General features: G+C 51.5%; 1 protein-coding gene across 5 annotated transcripts in view; it reads right to left on the reverse strand.

The window, feature by feature from the left end:
* Pag1 (phosphoprotein membrane anchor with glycosphingolipid microdomains 1) overlaps nucleotides 1–16,899 on the reverse strand; it is a 158,360-nt gene that overhangs the window by 18,023 nt on the left and 123,438 nt on the right. For 4 of the 5 annotated variants that reach the window (XM_075971493.1, XM_075971489.1, XM_075971490.1 and 1 more), the window contains 2 exons: nucleotides 3,588–3,792; nucleotides 2,237–2,288 (listed from right to left, as the gene is read on the reverse strand). In XM_075971493.1, the coding sequence (XP_075827608.1) occupies nucleotides 2,237–2,288; nucleotides 3,588–3,718 (183 nt within the window). In that variant the 5' untranslated portion in view covers nucleotides 3,719–3,792. Of the gene's footprint in view, nucleotides 1–2,236; nucleotides 2,289–3,587; nucleotides 3,793–5,980; nucleotides 6,117–16,899 lie in introns of those variants that run through there. The other variant, XM_075971492.1, reaches the window with a different exon arrangement.

Raw genomic sequence — 16,899 nt, forward strand, 5'->3', positions numbered from 1 at the left:
ATAACAGACGGAAAATGGTCCCGATGTGTGGTGATGCCCGAGTGTCCACGGAGTCTGCTCTACTGGGCCAGTGCTACTCACACCTGCCGCTCCATGATCCAGGTGCTCACACTATAGAAACATGTCCTTAGGGGAGAGGACTGGGTATCAAGGGAAGGCTTCCTGTAAAACTTGCCATGGCCAGACTTCCATAATCTATGTCTGAATGACATTTTGATGGAGGAGGGTCATCTGTCTATCTGTTGTTTCATTGGTTAATTAATAAAGAAAACTGCTTGGCCTGATAGGTCAGAATATAGGTAGGCAGGGAAGACAGAATGCTGGGAGGAAGAAGGCAGTAAGGCAGACGCCATGATTCTTTGACCCAAGATGGATGTAGGCTAGAATCTTTCCCTGTAAGCCACCACCTCGTGGTACTACACTGATTATTAGAAATGGGTTAATCAAGATGTGAGAATTAGCCAATAAGAGGCTAGAGCTAATGGGCCAAGCAGTGTTTAAATAAATACAATTTGTGTGTTGTTATTTTGGGTGTAAAGCTAACCATGTGGGAGCCGGGCAGGTCGAAAAGCAGGCCTGCTTGCCCCATCACTACAACATTTCCCACCTCCACAGAAACAAATCTGCAAACTGTGATGATCTAGCAAACTCAGGAACTAGGTGGACAACAGCGTGTGCAGGCCTCGTGCGGTCAGTATCGCCACATCCTTGTGAGTGCACACCGTGAGAGCACACCGTAGTGTACACAGTCGTGTGTTGGCGCATGGAGAATCCCATGAGAGGAAGAAGATGAAGAGATTGCCTTCTCCTCTGCTCATCTGCTCCACTCACCAAAGGCTGCTGACCTCAGGCACAATGGCAGGGACAGACCAAGAACAGGGATCCACACTGGTACCTACACCAGAGTTGGTCCCATCCCTGGAACACTGGCTTCCTATCTGCTCCCAGGTGGTGCTGTTGCTAATGGTCCAGCCATACCTGACCCTTGTTCTAGGAGGAAATGAGGGTAGAGGAGGATGCCTAGCTTCAGGCAACAGCTCACGATCCACCTCACTCTGAGGAAGGTGGTAGGTGAAGAAAACAGGGCTCCATCCTTCTACTCCCTCCCCCATAGTACCAGCAATCACAGGCAGAGATGGAGAAGCTGGGAACAGAGAAGTGGGAACAGCAGAAGATGTGAAACTGTGAGAGAATCAGTCAAAGGAGGGGGGTTGCTGAGGGTCAGGACAGTGGGGCTCACACAGACACCCAGTACCCTGGGGTCTAGGAGGAGCCAAGAAGGGAATCCTGACAGCTTCCTACCTGCTTGGGTCACAGACACACAGGGAAGTGGGGGTTCAGGCAGCCTGGTGTCTCCTGCATGAGCTCTGAACACACCAGTTGGGTGCAAATATACTGATTCCACAGAGATAGACAGACATGCTTCCTTCTTGCTCTGACCAGGAAGCAACTTCTCTCCTAGCATTGCCCTGGGGCTGGGGGTGGGCTGCAGAGACAGCTGCTGGGGCTGTGCTACCGCCTAAGGGCACAACCTGAGTCAAAGGACAGGCAGACTGTGACATCCTCAGGCTGCTCCTCACCCAGGTGGGTAGATCCCACTGAGATCTCACCAAATGAGGAGGACTGGGGAAGGCAGCAAGGCCAGGCTGTGCCTTGGGCCCCAGGCCCTGGTGTGTGGTTGTATTTCCACGTGAATCTTGGTCTCCAGGGCTGCAGAGTGCACTTTATCTGAGAAGCGGGACACCTCCGATGGCGCTGGTTAAGACTGAGGTTACAGCAGAGTCTCATACATTTGGTGTCTTTATGAAGGTGGGGACTTGGCCCTAAGGGCAGACATTTGGAGAGGGAAAGGCAGCGTGAGGAACAGAGGTGGAGACAAGGGCCAGGTGTGAACTAAGGAACTGAGCCTGGGGACAGGACCAACTCAGGAAGGACCTAACGGGACAACACCGTGGATGCTGGACTCTGCTCTCCAGAGCAGAGAAAGAATAAATCCCATCTGAGTCATCCAGTTTGTTCTTGTGACAGAAGACGTCCCTGCAGCAGGCTGGAGCCCAGTCTGGTGACAGCCTTTCCCTCAGAGGCGGAGCACACAGCTCCAGGCCGTGGGTACACACAGCCACCGCTCATTTCCACTTTCTTCTACGTGCCAACTTCACTCGGGTCAAAAGCCAGCAGCGACATTCCTGGATAGGTGTCACTGGACAGACAGACGGACAGACACATCACGGCTTACCACGTTCATCAGATTCTCATGGTCCCCGCTGTGTTGCTTTGGCTTCTTCTCTCTGAAATGAAAAGAAGACAGATGTGTCCACGCTTTTCTAGCCCAGTGTTTATCTGGTTTTATGAACTAGGTTTATTTTGCTGAGAGAGAGGAGAAGAGTCACAACTGACAGCCAAGGATGTGTCCCCTTCCTGCACACCCTTCCCCGTGAGCAGAGGAGGATGGAGGCACGCTGCAAGCAGGATCTGGCTGTGCCCAAAGGGCGCGGATGGCAGGCGGTGCTTTTTCTCACCAGCGAACCCTAACAATCATCTCGTCTTCTCCCTTAAGAGTCTGTGGAGTCACCCAATGTGAGGGAGGAGAGAAGGTACAGGAGATACAACACTGCATGTCCGTCAGGAAGGTGACAAGCTAGCAGGAAGAGTCACGTGTACTTCTAGTCTGTGGAAAAGTCCAGTGAGTAAAGATACGATGCGTTTCCTCGCACAGACAGTCCAAAGAAAGCCATCAGCAGTAAAGACGGCGTTTCTGCCATGGTGAGGAGAGGGTGACACCTAGCGGGAGAGTGAGTCATGGCAGCAGAATTCTCAGGCCCCTGGGAGCTAGAACTAGGACCTCCCCTGTTCTATCTTCTTGGAAGCTCCACCTAGCCCTCAAGGCCTGGGTCCCTGCTTGGCGGGGATCAGGATAGGCTATACAAGGTTTGGATTTTCCATTCTTGACAGATTTTAGGGTGGGATCCTTTTAAATATCAGCACATTTCTTCTCAGCTTGAGAGAACTGGGTATGGCTGGCTAAGTTGGTCCCCACGGCTCTGTCAATACCCCAAAGCTGCAGACTTTGGACCATCCCTGACTATTCTGAGTAATCACTTTTGTTTGTAAAGAACCCCAATTTTCCCTGTTCAAAGCGAGACAAGTAGTAATGCTTAAAAAGAAAAAAATTGTTTCCACATTCAGTGAGTCTGTCTTGCAGAAAACCAAATCTGTTTCTTCATAAAGGGCAACTCACCACACACATTTTTAAGAATCCATGAGCCTCCTCAGTAATGCCAACTGTGAAAAAGAGATGTAGTGTCTCACACTCAGATTTCAATCTGCCTATGGCTAGAAAAAAGACAGCACTCCAAAGGATGTGCTCAAAGAGCAGCAGAGACTTTATCCTGGCATCTGAAACATCGGGAAGGACTCTTTGCTTTGCTCTCCAGGAAAGTTGAGGGTTTTCAAGTGAGTGATGGAGAATGTCCTTGGAACCTTTGTGACCAACCTGTAAACATGGGTGGGGACTCTTTGGTACAAAGGCTCCTTTGGGAATGACAAGGACTATGTTTAGGTTCTAGAAGATGCATGCGTGTTCTAACCTGTCACAACTGGAGCACAGAAGGATGAGGAAGGTGAGGAGGAAGAACATGGCCACGGCAGCCAGACTTCCCCAGAGAACCATCTGCATCTGCAGGGGCCCAGCGCTCAGTGTGCTTCCTGCAGGACCCATGGTGGAGCCGGGTGGCCAGCGGAGGAAGGCAGCTCTTCACAGGCGGTCACATGGGGCTAGAGGGCTTCACCGTCCTGCAGAGACAAGGACACAGTTGCAATCGCTTCTCTAGAGAGGGTGAACGTTCCTGAGCTGAAAATCCTGAAAGAAGCCCAGAGAGGGTGAGCATTCCTGAGATGAAAATCCTGAAGGAAGCCCAGAGAGGGTGAGCATTCCTGAGCTAAAAATCCCGAAAGATGCCCAGATCTAAATTTTGAATGTGGACATGTTGCCACAGCAAAAGCTTCTGTACATGGCATCAAATGCACGTACCCTGAAACCGTAAAATTATCTTCAGCTCGTGTATGCAATGAGTGTGAAATACACATGAATGTCACGATCAGGCTTGAGTCTTTTCTCTGGGTCAGCTAGCCACTTCTCAGAATCTGGAAAACCTCCAGCACTCTGTTCACAAGCACTCCAGGTTGGAAATGCACAGCCTTCTGTCACGAGCAAGGTCTCAGAGTGGCCAGGCCGGTGTGTGCAGGGGGCAGGTGTGCGGTGTTTGTGTTCCTCGTGTGAGATTTCCATCAGGAACGCACCAGTGCCTAGCAGAGCCTCTGAAGCAATGGGTGCTTTATCATCTGGATATATTTGAAGGACGGACTTGTTTTGAGGGAGGTTCTTAAAGTCTTCAATGAAGATTTCAAGGACCCCAAAGCAAGGAAACACTGGACTTAATATGCCTTTATCCAGGTCAGTATAAAATGTTTGGTATACATGTATATATGTACATACATATACATCTTTAAATGTTTTAGTTAATTTTTATTTATCTAGGTGTGTGTGTGCGTGTGTCTCTGTGTGTGTAGGTGTACATGTCCCATGTGACAAATACAGTGGCCACAAGACAACTTGTAAGTGTCAGTTCTCTTCTACACCATGGGTCTTAGAGATAGGACTCAGGTTGTCAGGTTTGCTGCTAAGGGGCTTTACCTCTGAGTCATCTTGCCAGTGCCCTATACACATACTCTGCAGTAATGTTATTTTCCTCCCATGCCCCACCGCCAACCGCCTGTCTCCCTGTCCCACCGCCACCGCCTGTCTCCCTGCCCCACTGCCACCGTCTGTCTCCTAAGCTTCTCATGCCCATTTTTACCTTGGACAGCTTATGGCTAGTGTGGCCCACTAAACAGAGCATCTGTGCACACCTGCAGTTGGCTGTTCACTGAGAGTGTGCCTTTACTTCCTAGGAGGAGTCTTCACTAAGCTGCTACTGGGTACCCAGTAACTCATTTTCAAAGGAGAGGCTAAAAGCTCGTGCTGAGGATACTCCCTCAGTAGGAAGTGAGAAGGATTTGTGAAGAACTACAAATTCTCAGCGAGTCCCAGGAAGGCCACCAGGCGCTTCCGCATTCATTGCCACCACCATTCAGTGAGCATTTACTGAGCAGGAAGTTGGACCCAAGCAGGGAAAGAACTCCGTCCAAGCGCCCCAAAGGATGAGTCTTGCTGCCTTGACTCCCACACAGCTGTGCTCCTGTCCTGGAGGCAACCCTGGCTGACTCGGAGCAGCCCCCTGTTCGCTCCACAAAGCTTCTGAGAATGCCCAGGTACTGTTGCTAAGTATTTCAGTATTAGAGGCACATTGGAAACAGAGGAGCACACCAGGCCAACATTATCTGTGGTAAGAGAGGTCTTATCTACACAACGACACTGATTTGGTTAGTTCCAGAACATTCTAATGGAAAGGAACAGCCTGGCATTTACTCTCAAGTGAGCAGCACAGCAGTGAAGCGATAGGTTTCTGAAACACAGACGAAGAAACACTGAAATCATGGTGACCTAGGAAACGCCTGCCATGCGTAGGTGCAAACCACGAGATACTGGAGGAAGCACAGACACAGGGCCTCTCTCTTGCACACACAGGTTTGTCTCTTCATTCACACACCTGATTAATCAACACTATGTATAAGGGACAGAATTCTTAGGAGACAGCTGGCTGTGGGGCTTGCAGCCAGCAGGGGCTTTCCAATACTCCTCTCCATCCCTGCCTCTGGTTCCCCTAACAGGAGGGCTGATCAGATACACTGAAATATACGGGGTGCCATCCTAGGACAGCCCAGGGAGGGAGATGAAAGGGAGTCATTACAAGCTACTGAATAAAAGACGGAACTCACAGAAAATGTGCCAAAACTCCCGGCTTACCCTTGTCAATTAGAACTTCATAAAGAGCCGCAGAAAGAAACCCTCCCCAGTTCTCAGCCCGTACAAAAATCTCACCGTGGAAAGAGCGCCTGTCTGGTAGCACCTGCTTTCCTAGTGAGCCAGGGTAAATCCACAGCCTCAGCTGCTCGGCAGCTTCCACTCCAGAGCCTCCTGAGTGCTGCTTTACCGGAAGACCGAGGATACAGCAGGGTCTAGGCAGAGCCACAACAGAAAAGGTAGCAGCAGTGGCCTTCTACAAGGTCCCTGGAGGGGACTGACATTAAGGGTGTGCATGTGTGCACGTGGTATCAGGGCAGGTAGGTACCTGCACACCTCTGATTTAGAGATATTTTACTCTCTTATCTCCATTTCTTTACGGCTCTGCCCCCATAATTCTGCCTCCTGTTTCTTCCCTGGATACTACACCTTGGATTTTTATAGGCTCTTCTACCATCTCCCTGCCTACATGTGGAGATGCGCTGTCTCCTCTTTATGTGGAAATGAAATGTCCCTTCTGATGTGTGAATGCCCTGCCCCCAGCCCCCGCCGTCGTGTGTGTGTGTGTGTGTGTGTGTGTGTGTGTGTGTGTGTGTATACACTGTGATTTTTGTGCTGTCTTCTTAGGCAGGAATGGGGGTACTTGAGTAAAGTGTATGTTACATCTCTGGAAAAGATTCATCAAGAATAAGTGATTTTGGAGGCTGGGTATGGTGGCGTATACTTTTAATTTCAGCACCTGGAAGACAGAGGCAGGTGGATGAACCTCTGAGTTCGAGGTCAGCCTGGTCTACAGAGTGAATTCTAGGATATCCAGGGCTATGTAGAGAGAGCCTGTCTCAAAAAACAAAAAACCAAAACAAAACAGAACCAAAAAAGAATAGCTGATTTTGGACTGCAAATGTAAATATTTAAAAGCACTTTATGACACAGGGCACAGGAGTTGTCTCTACCTATACTGTACCTTAACTGACATTACTATGACACCTGTAATCCTTACCGTTGGAGAAGGACGCAGGTGACAATTGTGTATTTTTGCTTCATGGAGTGCTTTTTTATTTGATATGCAGATATCAATCAAATTGCAGACAGCCATGGAATAAAAATACATTGCATTCCTGAATAGGGCCAGTGGGGTTTCCTGCATCCCCCAGACCATGTCATTCTTGGGGATTGTGGGCATGCATCTCCTTGACTAAGGAAGGTCAGCAATTCAACTTATAAGACTTCCACTGGGAATTTATTCAGAAGTGATCTATTCACTTTGAAATGTACCATACACTGGTCTTGAACTGGCTATGTAGCCGACCGAGGGTGGCTTTGAACTCCTCCTGTCTCCAGAGTGCTGGGATTAGATGTGCGCATCACCACAGCAATCTTGCTTATTTTGTGCTGAAAACTTCACAATCTATTATTGCCCTGTCAAATATACAGATTCTATGATTTCAATTGTTAGTAAAACCACTGGCCTTTAAAACCTGATGCCATTATGAGCCACGAGGTGGCAGCATTATTCTAATTTTAGCCCCAGTGAACAGGCTTAGCCCCACAGAGGCTCTGGATAATTCTGGTGTTTGTCATGCTTGGCGTCTTAATTGTCTTCATTAGCTTGGCTTACCAGCCACCCAAATCAATTCCAACAGGAAGGAAAGCAAATACCAGACATAATTAATGAAAGGTACAGAGTGTGCACAGCTGTTTACCTCTCTAGCCAAACACACTTAACAGGTAGGTGCTCTGATCACAGCTAGCCATACAATGACACTTCACAGGGCGGGCCTGGCCGGCCCACTATCCAGGCCACCACTTGCAGCTCCTTTGAAGCAGGTTTGGGTCAGTAATGATAGCTGCTCTTGTCTCACAGCTGTCCTGTGAGCCTGTAATTAGGGATGACAGAAACCACCTCCGCTGATGACCCCTCTCCAGGGACTGAGGAGGGCAGGGTGGCAGTCCCATGGGAATGGCTCCTGCCTGGCCATTACCAGGTATGTGAGCCATGTGGTGAGTGGACACATCATGGCAACAAATGAAGCAGACTAGTTAGCATCACGAGGGTCATATGCTCAGGTGGGTCCCAGTCCTGCAGGTAGTGATGGATGCGGAGACCAAGGGTAAATGAACCCAGGACAGAATTCTCATGTCATCTGTCCTAATTTCACTTCTGTCACTGTGACAAAATATCATGATGATGACAATGAAGTTGACAGCACCCCCAGCGCCCCCAGCACCTCCAGCACCCCCAGCACCCACAGCGCCTCCAGCACCACCAGCACCTCCAGCACCCCCAGCACCCCCAGCATCCTGAGCACCTCCAGCACCCCCAGCGCCTCCAGCACCACCAGCACCTCCAGCGCCTCCAGCACCCCCAGCACCCCCAGCACCTCCAGCACCCCCAGCGCCTCCAGCACCCCCAGCGCCTCCAGCGCTTCCAGTACCCCCAGCACCTCCAGCACCCCCAGCATCCCCAGCGCCTCCAGCACCCCCAGCGCCTCCAGCGCCTCCAGCACCTCCAGTACCCCCAGCACCTCCAGCACCCCCAGCGCCTCCAGCACCCCCAGCGCCTCCAGCGCTTCCAGTACCCCCAGCACCTCCAGCACCCCCAGCATCCCCAGCACCTCCAGCACCCCCAGCGCCTCCAGCACCCCCAGTGCCTCCAGCGCCTCCAGCACCCCCAGCACCTCCAGCACCCCAGCGCCTCCAGCACCCCCAGCACCTCCAGCACCTCCAGCACCCCCAGCACCCCAGCACCTCCAGCGCTTCCAGCACCCCCAGCACCTCCAGCACCACCAGCACCACCAGCACCCCCAGCGCCTCCAGCACCCCCAGCACCTCCAGCACCCCCAGCATCCCCAGCACCTCCAGCACCCCCAGCGCCTCCAGCACCCCCAGTGCCTCCAGCACCTCCAGCACCTCCAGCACCTCCAGCACCCCAGCGCCTCCAGCACCCCCAGCGCCTCCAGCGCTTCCAGTACCCCCAGCGCCTCCAGCACCCCCAGCGCCTCCAGCGCCTCCAGCACCCCCAGCGCCTCCAGCGCCTCCAGCACCCCCAGCGCCTCCAGCACCCCCAGCGCCTCCAGCACCCCCAGCGCCTCCAGCACCCCCAGCGCCTCCAGCACCTCCAGCACCCCCAGCGCCTCCAGCGCCTCCAGCACCCCCAGCGCCTCCAGCGCCTCCAGCACCCCCAGCACCCCAGCACCCCCAGCGCCTCCAGCGCCTCCAGCACCTCCAGCACCTCCAGCACCCCCAGCGCCTCCAGCACCTCCAGCACCCCAGCACCCCCAGCGCCTCCAGCACCCCCAGCACCCCCAGTGCCTCCAGCACCTCCAGCACCTCCAGCACCCCCAGCACCTCCAGCACCTCCAGTACCCCCAGCACCTCCAGCACCCCCAGCTCTGGGGAGGAGGAGATTGTCTGGCTCATAATTCCAGGCTATAGGCCATCACTGAAGGCAAGTCACAGTGGCCGCATTTTAGGCATTTAGTTGCACCATATTCAGCCAAGAGCAGAGAGAAATAAATGCAAACAGTCCTGCTTGCTTGCTTTTTCCTTTCACATAGTTTGGGCCCCCTTACTATAGAATGACACCCCCCACAGTGGGATGAGTCTTTCCGCATCAACTTAACAATCAAAACAATCTCCCACAGGCAAACCTGATCTAGACAACCCCTCAGTTAAGACTGTCTTCTCAGGCCATTCTAGGCTGTACTGTGTGGACATTTAGAAATGAACCCCCATCCTCTGAAAGAGTTTGGTTGGACGTCTTTTCAGAGGACTCTGACAGACACGGGCAAGCCTGCTAAGCAACAGCATGGAGCAGGTCTGTGGCACATGCCTGAATCATGGAAGTAAGAGTTCTGTTCCACTGTGGTGTGCTGTGTGCGCATAGATGGTTATCTAGATGCTACCAAGATTGGGGCGTGGAAAAGAAATCAAAGATCAGAAAGTGTAAGAGACTCTGGGCCAAGATTCTTTCTGGCATCATTCCCTGCCTTCCCGGCACAGCTCGAGAAACATTCTACCCAGAAAGTCTCACCTCCACCAGCACAAAGGGACAGTTATGAAGGCTCACTGTTCCCAGGAGGGGGCAAGTTAGAAAACCTCTGCCATCTGTCAGCCTGGCTTGGCTACTTCTCCTCCAGACCAGGGCGCAGGACAGCAGCCCCTGCTGGGGAGCCCAGCTGTTTTCATTCGCCAGTCCACAAATGCTAAGAGGCACGGTGGGGTTTGATGGAAGGAGAGTGACTTCCTCCTTACATCTGATGTGGGTTTGGGGGAGGAGGGAAGGGACAGAGAACAGGAGGAGAGGGAAGGGTTTGTTATTTCTAGCAGCCCGCATCTGCATTGCAGGCAGAGCTCTGGGATTCACTTGCTCGCATCTGGGTCAAGGTGACATAGCCCACGCTGAGGCAGGGGTAGCAGGTGAAGGGGCTGTGTCTTGTCTCTGGGCCATGTGTAGGACATTTCAGCAAGCTTGCAGCTGGGACTTTGGGAATCCTTTCTTTTTGCTACATGCTTGCTTCTTGACCTAACTGAAAATGCATTTGCCTCATTCTCCTTTAAAACCTCAGCATCTTCAGGATCTGAATAATAGGTTCTGAACGGGAGGATTTCCTTCCTGCTATCTGCCTCTGTGGGAAGAGGAGCCTTGAAATGCAAGTGCAGCTTAAGTGCAGGGAGAGAATGGCGAGTACGTGGAGCAGCTTGAGAAGCCAGTGTGTGCTGGGACCAAACCCTCACTTGGGAATGAGCACGGTGGATCCTTCCAGTGACACCCTTGTTGCTCTACACACCTCGCCACCACCTGAGCAGGCCTCTCAGTGCTGGCAATCCTGTCATCAGGTCTGGTGTCTCTCCATCCCCTCTTACAGATGACCATTTCGTGTCTCCACTCCCTTGGAGGGAGCTGGATGCTACATTTTTCAAAGGCAAGAGGGTTCTGCACATAGAAGACTGCCCGCGACTTCATCTGATGCCATCTGTCAGTGCTCAGCCCCAGGGCATTTCCTCAGGCTCCCTAAGCTCTCAGCCCTCTTGTCCTCCAGGTGCAGCTAAGGCTCCTCTCTTAGAATTTTCCTGTCTGCATGACTCAAAATTGAAATGACAAAGCATCAGAGCCTCCTCCATGGCCCTGTCGGGTGGCAGCTGCTGCCCAGTATGAGGTGCACAGTGGCCGTTGGAATCCATCTTCAGAAGGGACAGCTCTGAGGCAGCAGAGCCCCAGGCCTTCTGAGCAGGCCTTGACAGCAGCAGAGTTTCAGCAAGTTGCTTTTCTCAGTTGTTGGGCTGGCTTCCTGTGAGGATGCAGGAGTGACATGTTTCCTTGCCAGACCTCCAGGACACAGCCCGGAGGTGCTCCTTGGTCCACAGCCCCAGTTGCCTTCCTTTCCTAGGCTCCCCAGGACCCGGAGGAAGTGGCTATCCACCAGTCATAACTCCAGTCTTGAAATAAAGTCCATCAGAACTGTAAATGAGCCTCTTTCCCTGTGATCAAAAAATATTTATATTTTATAATGTGTCTCTATGTGGGTTTGTGTCATAGAGGGCAGGGGTGTCAGATACCCTAGAATAGAATCACAGGAACTGTGGGCCACCTGATGTGGACACTAAGAACTGAACTCCGTCCCTTGGAAGAGTACGATGTGCTCTAAGCCACCGAACCATCTTTCCAGCCCATGCCTATGATGTTTTCTGTAACCCTGTGGGGCTCTGCTCTGGTGTCACTGTGTCTACTTTACACATGTGGGACAACTGCCCCTGTTATTGCCTTGCCAGAGGAAGGGCTCCCTACCCAGAGGGTGTTCTTGCAGGGCACTCGTACCCAGCGGGTTCCATGGCAGACAGTGAGGACGGGGGAGCTGCACCCATCCTCCTTGGAGCTTTGGTTCCCCAGCATGACCAGTCTGGCCACTGTTCACTCTCATGGTGCGTTAATCACAGGCTGTCTCTGCATGGGAGCCAGGGCACTTGTGGGCCCTGTGCTGTGCTAGGCTGTGATGGATGTGCTGTCCACATGCAGACGCTTCCTAAGCCCAGGTCTATTCCTGTCACACTCAGCTAAGCATTGCTTTGGCCCTCTTTATCTGGCTGCTGACGCTCACTGACTCAGCCTTTGTTTTCATAATAGTACAAGACAACAAAAACAAACTTCAGCTTCTTTTTGAAAAATGAACTCTTGACATAAATAGCTCCCAGTCAAATCCTCCTCTTACAGCTCTCTGTACTTCAAAGCTCAGATTTGTGGCTAAGGTGCTTGATGCACAAGCATGCAGACCTGGGGCTGATGAACATGCTGGGCTTGGCGGCACACATCTAGAATCTCAATGCTGGGAGGTCGGAGACCGAGCATCCTTGGAGCTCATAGCCTGCTGGTGTAGCGTGACCAGTGAGCTCCAACTTCAAGGGGAGCGAAAGGTGGAGTGTAAGACACCTGGCATTGACCTGGGCCTCAACATCTGCAAGTGCATTTGCTTTTGCATGCATGCACACACACACACACCACACACACCACACACATACCACAGACACATACTACACACACACCACACATACACAACTTATATACCACACACACCATACACATACATGCCACATACGCCATATACACAGAATCACACACATACCACATTACACACCACACACACAGACATACATGCCAACACAGACCATACATACAGCACATACATACACTATACACACAAACCACATACAGCACACACATGTAATGCCACACACACCACACATACACCACACACACACATGTACATGTCAAACACAACCACATATACTCACACACATCGCACACATACAAATGTCACACACACACAGACACACACGGCTCAGATGTACTCGAACAGGGTTAATCGTGAGTTTACAGTTCTGCTGCAGCCCCTCCCAGCACTATGCATCCAAACACGCCAATGGGGATGCCCACCCCCAGGACTGGAGAAGCAAAACTTAAGACAGATGATGAGTTAAGTAACAGAGCAGAGATGGCAGCAGAGAGACTCTGTCATTACATTCCCTCGCTGGGCCACAGGCACCAATGGCCACAGTGCTAGACACATGGACACTGAAGGTGTGACGCCGAGGAGGTGACTCCGTCAGCTGCTAGCAGGTCAGGGTCAAGCACGGATCACGTAGCACAGTGTCTGAAATAGTGCCCTGCACGCTACCTCCTGGGAGTATGTCGAAATATACCCTTCCGGCCTGGCTCGCTCACACAGGCCTGCAGTCTTAACTACTGATGACCTGAGGTTCTAATTCAGCCCTTCCGGAGGGGCCAAAGGCTCTGCATTTCTAGGTACTGTCTAGATGGTTACCTATGACCTTCCCCTCAACTCTTGCCAGTAAGACATTTGTCATCCCCCAAAGAGAGCAAGAGGACATGTGGCTAGCTCCCTGGTGCTGAAACTTGGCCTTCACCATCCTAGAAGAGCAAGTGGCCATAAGGTCTCAGGAGTTCATTCCCAGTGGTGCTTAAACACAAGGCAGTTCTGTGAGTCCAACAGCTGGCCGACCGCAGGGAGCGGACACACCACACCATATGCGTCAGATTCTGCACTATGCATTCCCCCTCAGCTGCTGTGTGGTGTGAATCAAAATCCTCCCAGGCCTCTCTCAGTTTCCCCTTTGGAGAAATGCAGTCATTTAAAAGATCCTTTCCAGCTTCTAGTGCTTATCATTTCATGAAGGTGGCTGTGGTTCTCAAAGTCAGAAGCTACAATTCGGGACTACGTCCACGGGCACAAAGGCAGCTTTGGCAGTGCTTAAGGACACTGTTTGACTGCCCCAGAGCATGGGCCTAAGATGCATGGGAAGTCTTGCTATCAGTTAAATAAACGCCATGAGAAAAAGAAAATCACAGGCCGCCGTAGTAGGCAGCCTGTAGTGCCAGGAATCTAGCCCACAGTCCTCTCAAAACACCAGCCATAATCTATGTGTACACCGAGGCTGAATTCAAGTCTCTGTCATTTCATAACCATTGCATTTCATGATTCATTACAGGCACAAGCTTGTAGTTCTAGCCTAGGAGACTGAGGCAGGAAAATGGAGAATTATGGTCCTGCTTGGGCTAGGCAGTAAAACGCTGCCCCCAAAAACTGTGGAACAAAGAAGGAAAAGGCGTGGATTCAGCACACATTCCCGACTGTGACTTCAGCAGCCGTTAACAAAACGCCATAACCGGGCAGAGCCCCAGAGACTCAGTGGTTCATACACAGCCACCGCTGAGCCACTTCTGCTGGGGAGAGCTGAGGCTCTTTAAAGGAAATGCCCGTGTTCTGGTAAACCCCACAGACTGCAGGTCTGAGAGGCTCTGTCTCAGTGTGTGGGAAGCCCGAGGGACTCCAGAGCGGGTCTCTGTTGGCGAGGAAGACAAAGGCAGTTTCGGTGTGACCCTGCTGGTTTCCTGACTCATACCTCTGGACATTGCTAACTCTGCCACTCTTATTCCCCAACTACCCACTGTGTGCCAAGCAGGACATCCAATCACGTCTTGAGCTGAGAAATAGGTCAACTTTGTAAGAAGAAAGTTTCTCAATCAGAGATATATTTTTGGCCACAAGTAAAAAAAAAAACAACTTAGCATTATATTTCAAGCATGCAAAATGAGAACAAAAGGCTGTGAGTCCTTTCACTTGCACTGTGTTCCATTTGAGACAGCACGCCGCCACGATCCCTGCAGCTCGGCTCTGTGTAGCGTGGCTGCAAAGACGCCATGGAATTCCTGCAGCTGCACTGCCTTGGACTGATGTGGTCTCAAGCTGAGAACTGTCCTCAATGTGTCGGGTGCATTCCAAAGGCAGTTTGTGCATGTTCCCAGGGTGGAAAGCTCCACCACCCACATGCAAGCAACCTCCCAGCAGGGTCAGCTGTCCTCTCGAGATGGGCCAGCTGCCAAGGACAGGAGGTGCCAGCACAGACAGGAAGAAAACTGCTTGTTTTATAGTTGAGACCAAAGATTGGACATGGAAAGACCTGAGGGAGCTGGGACAATCGTGACAGTCTCATGGCCACATGTATGACCAGTGGCCAACCAAGTCACCCAGTGAAGAAAATGCAGAGGAGGAGGAGGGAGAGCTCTGTCCCCAGCGTTGCAACAGGGGCATCCTGTGATTGAGGCAGATGAGACATGGAGAGCAGACCTGGGAGTGTGTGTACGCAATGTGCATACGCTTGCATGCAAACATAGGCCAGTGTGGACATCAGACGTCTTTCCTGGCTGATTTCCACCTTATCTTTTGCAATAGTCTCTCCCTGAACCTGGAGCTGATTTGGCTAGGCTGCCTGGCTAGCAAGCGCCAGGGATCCTATTCCAGCTTCCAGAGCCCTGGAGTTACAGACACATGCTGTCACACCTGGCTTCTTGGGGTGCTGGACATCCCGACATAGGTTCTCATGCTCGCAAAGCACACACTTTGCTGAACCAGGGGACTTCTTAGGACGGTTTTTCCTGCTTTCTCACTCTGTCTATGGTTGGTCAGCAGGGAGCATGTTGCAGAGTGGTAGACATGTACACGAGGGGACGTGTCTACATGCTTTAATACTCGGATTTCTCTCTCTTTTCTTGCTAGATGTGGAATAGAAGATCTAGGATGGAGGATGATGGCACCTGAGGTGCCCTCCAGAACCTCTTTCCTTCACCCTTTCCCAGTCCTGCTTGGCAACACCTGAGACATTTATGAGATCTGATGCCTCGAGCTGACCCTCAGATCTTCTGGTATAGATTTTGAGTGGGATCCCACAATCTATATTTTTATCATGCATCCTAGGAGATTCCAGAATGAGAAGCCCTTGAAGGACACAGGCTGGAGCATCCCATCCACACCGAGCAGCGGAAGCACCCCACTGTTCCTGCTCATGCCCATCCTAGCTCCTCAGGTAGGGATATGACTCATATACGCACTCTCAGACAGATTCCGAATGGCGCAGTGTGGGTGAGACCACTGGTTAATACGCTAGGTATTTGTTTATCTCCCCCATGGGGACCCCCGGGAGGGGGCCGTCACTTTTCAAGTTTTCAGCAGTCCAGAATTACTTAGCACTGACACAGCTTTAGGTAGGGAGCTCACTCTAGAGGGCGAGGGAGGGTTTGTGGGGGAGCAGTTTCTACATACAGTATTATTTTTCTTGGTTTATCCTAAAAAATGAAAAGTATGCTCCCACTGTGTGTCCCACGGGCAGAGAGGGGAAGCTCCAGGGAGTCCTCAGGGAGACTCTGGAGGCCAACCGTGCTCCCGGGAAAGCTACGTAACTAATGCGGTTATAATACCTAATGAACTGAAGCAAATCCGATTTTGAACATCTTCACAGCTAATGCAAATCACGCCTTTCCCCCAAGATCTTCCATCTTGTCTGTAAATGAAGAGTAAAATGGAGGCGATGCATTAAGAGCGTGTTTGTGGAAAGTCTTAGGAGTCTCACATGGCAAGCTCTATGTTTTGGATCAATGTCACAGTAGTTCCCAAATGGAGGGGCTGTGCTTGAAAGGCCACTGCCACAGTGTCAGGGCTGGTTCGTAAAGCTGAACTGAAGAGCTGCGGACAGCCCTTTCCCTCCACCGGGTTTAAAGCGCTTGCTCCCAGGCAGTCGCTTTGGTCACTTCACCCACAATGCCCAGCCTCTATGGAAAGGGAGGAGAAGAATCCTCCAGCCTCGCGCTCACCGCTCTGCGCTGTGTCTTCACAGTGGACGGGGAGTGCTGGTGGTTACACTGACGGAAGGGGTGACAGGCAGTGCAGGGGAACTCAGAGTGGGGGTGTGTTCTAAGATGTACGCTAAGAAAAACAGCAATGGCCTCATCCTCCCAAAGTGTCAGAGTTAGTTCCATTAATTTAACAATAGAGGAAATGGATATTATTGTATGTTATAATAATGTAAGTTATTATAAAGAGCTTTAAGTCAGAGGCTGACATGATGGCTTGGAGGTTAAGAGAACGTGTTGCTCTTTCAGAGGCCCCAAGTTTGGTTCCCAGTGCCCACGTCTGGTGGCTCATACC

This window comes from Microtus pennsylvanicus, chromosome 5, assembly GCF_037038515.1.
Source record: "Microtus pennsylvanicus isolate mMicPen1 chromosome 5, mMicPen1.hap1, whole genome shotgun sequence".
NCBI classification, from domain to species: Eukaryota; Metazoa; Chordata; class Mammalia; order Rodentia; family Cricetidae; genus Microtus; species Microtus pennsylvanicus.